The 1,433-nt window shown below is 55.6% G+C and overlaps 1 protein-coding gene across 1 annotated transcript; it reads left to right on the top strand.

The window, feature by feature from the left end:
* Positions 1-254: 254 nt before the first annotated feature.
* LOC123049415 (ethylene-responsive transcription factor ERF021-like) lies at positions 255-1,173 on the top strand. The gene has a single exon (XM_044472335.1). It carries the CDS (start codon positions 300-302, stop codon positions 831-833), a length of 534 nt encoding a protein of 177 aa, XP_044328270.1. The 5' UTR covers positions 255-299; the 3' UTR covers positions 834-1,173.
* The last annotated feature ends 260 nt before the right edge of the window (positions 1,174-1,433 follow it).

Here is a 1,433-nt window from a genome sequence, read left to right as displayed (position 1 = left end):
ATGTACACTCGGTCCACGAAGATGTGGAGCAACAGCCGTGGAGTGGTCAGACTCGATCCATCGTCCGTCCCACAGTGTATCTGCCAGGAAGGCATTATTATTGCGCGCCAATCATGAAAGCAAATGATGAGCTTAACATAGTAGCCAGCGTACGTATGAAGTGACACCGATCCTGTGGCAACAGTGCCCCCGTCACTCCCCATCTCCTATATAAGCCCACAAAGATCGCATCCATTTCTGCATTGCATCCCACACTCTTCCATCATCTCCGTCGTGACACGTTGGGCAAGAAGCGATCGATGGACGAGTCGGGCAAGAAGCAGTCTCCGAACTCGAGCTCCTCCCAATCTCAATACAGGGGCGTGAGGAAGAGGAAATGGGGCAAGTGGGTGTCGGAGATCCGGCAGCCCGGCACCAAGACCCGCATATGGCTCGGCAGCTTCGAGTCGGCCGAGATGGCGGCGGTGGCGCACGACGTGGCGGCGCTGCGGCTGCGCGGCCGGGACGCGCAGCTCAACTTCCCGGGGTCGGTGGACCGGCTGCCCCGGCCGGCGAGCTCGCACCCGGACGACGTCCGCGCCGCGGCGGCGGAGGCGGCCGAGCTCGTGCGGGGCGAGCCGGCGCTGGTGGCGCGGGGGGCAGCCGAGTGCCCCTGGTGGGAGCTGGTGGGCGGGAGGGGGAGCGACGAGGAGTTCGAGGTCGACTCGCCCAAGCTATGGGCCGAGATGGCGGAGGCCATGCTGCTGGAGCCGCCAGCGTGGGCCACGGGCGCCAGCGAGATGGACCACGCCGCGCACTGCTGGTCGCACGGGTCCCTCTGGGACGCCTACTAAGCTCGGCCCGCGGGCCGATGTGTATGACCGTTAATTAGGGGTCCGTACGGCACGTGCCATTGACCTCAGTACCTCGCAACTCCTTTCTCTGGAGAGGGGTACATGGAGTCGACGTCCAACGCGAGGCGTTCGAGCCTCACGGGGCTACTCAGAATTAGCCTATGTGTGTGCGCGAGTGTGTTATGTGTGTGTTTTCTTTTCGTTGCGTTTGGCTTGAGATCCTTTGCGGCATCATATCGGCCTGTATCGGGTTTGTTAGTCAGCTCATTACCCGCAGATAATCCGGGATTCTAAGTTGCTCAGGGCAGTGATCCTTTGAGCTTATTTATGGAAAAGTCATCTTCTTAGCTCCAGCTCACATGCCCCTGCCATGAACAGTAAATTCAAAAATAACTGTAAAAAAAATCGGAAAATTATGAATTTTTTTGTGCGAAACATTGATGAAAGTCTTGAGTGTTTGCAAAGTTTTATTCTGAAATGATATTTGTGGAAGTTATACAAAAAAAATCGATGCTACAAAATGCTTTTGAAGTTAACATTTTTGGACCGTTTATTTTTTTTTTCACGACTTCCACGAATGTTATTCCATGATGAAACTTT

The sequence above is a fragment of the Triticum aestivum genome, chromosome 2D (assembly GCF_018294505.1).
Source record: "Triticum aestivum cultivar Chinese Spring chromosome 2D, IWGSC CS RefSeq v2.1, whole genome shotgun sequence".
Taxonomy (NCBI): Eukaryota; Viridiplantae; Streptophyta; class Magnoliopsida; order Poales; family Poaceae; genus Triticum; species Triticum aestivum.
The sequence above is the reverse complement of the archived record's forward strand: the minus strand, read 5'-3'. Positions and strand labels throughout refer to the sequence as shown.

Bases quoted from the DNA above. Each gene is read 5' to 3' on its own strand.
- LOC123049415 (XM_044472335.1), top strand. From the start codon at position 300: ATGGACGAGTCGGGCAAGAAGCAGTCTCCGAACTCGAGCTCCTCCCAA.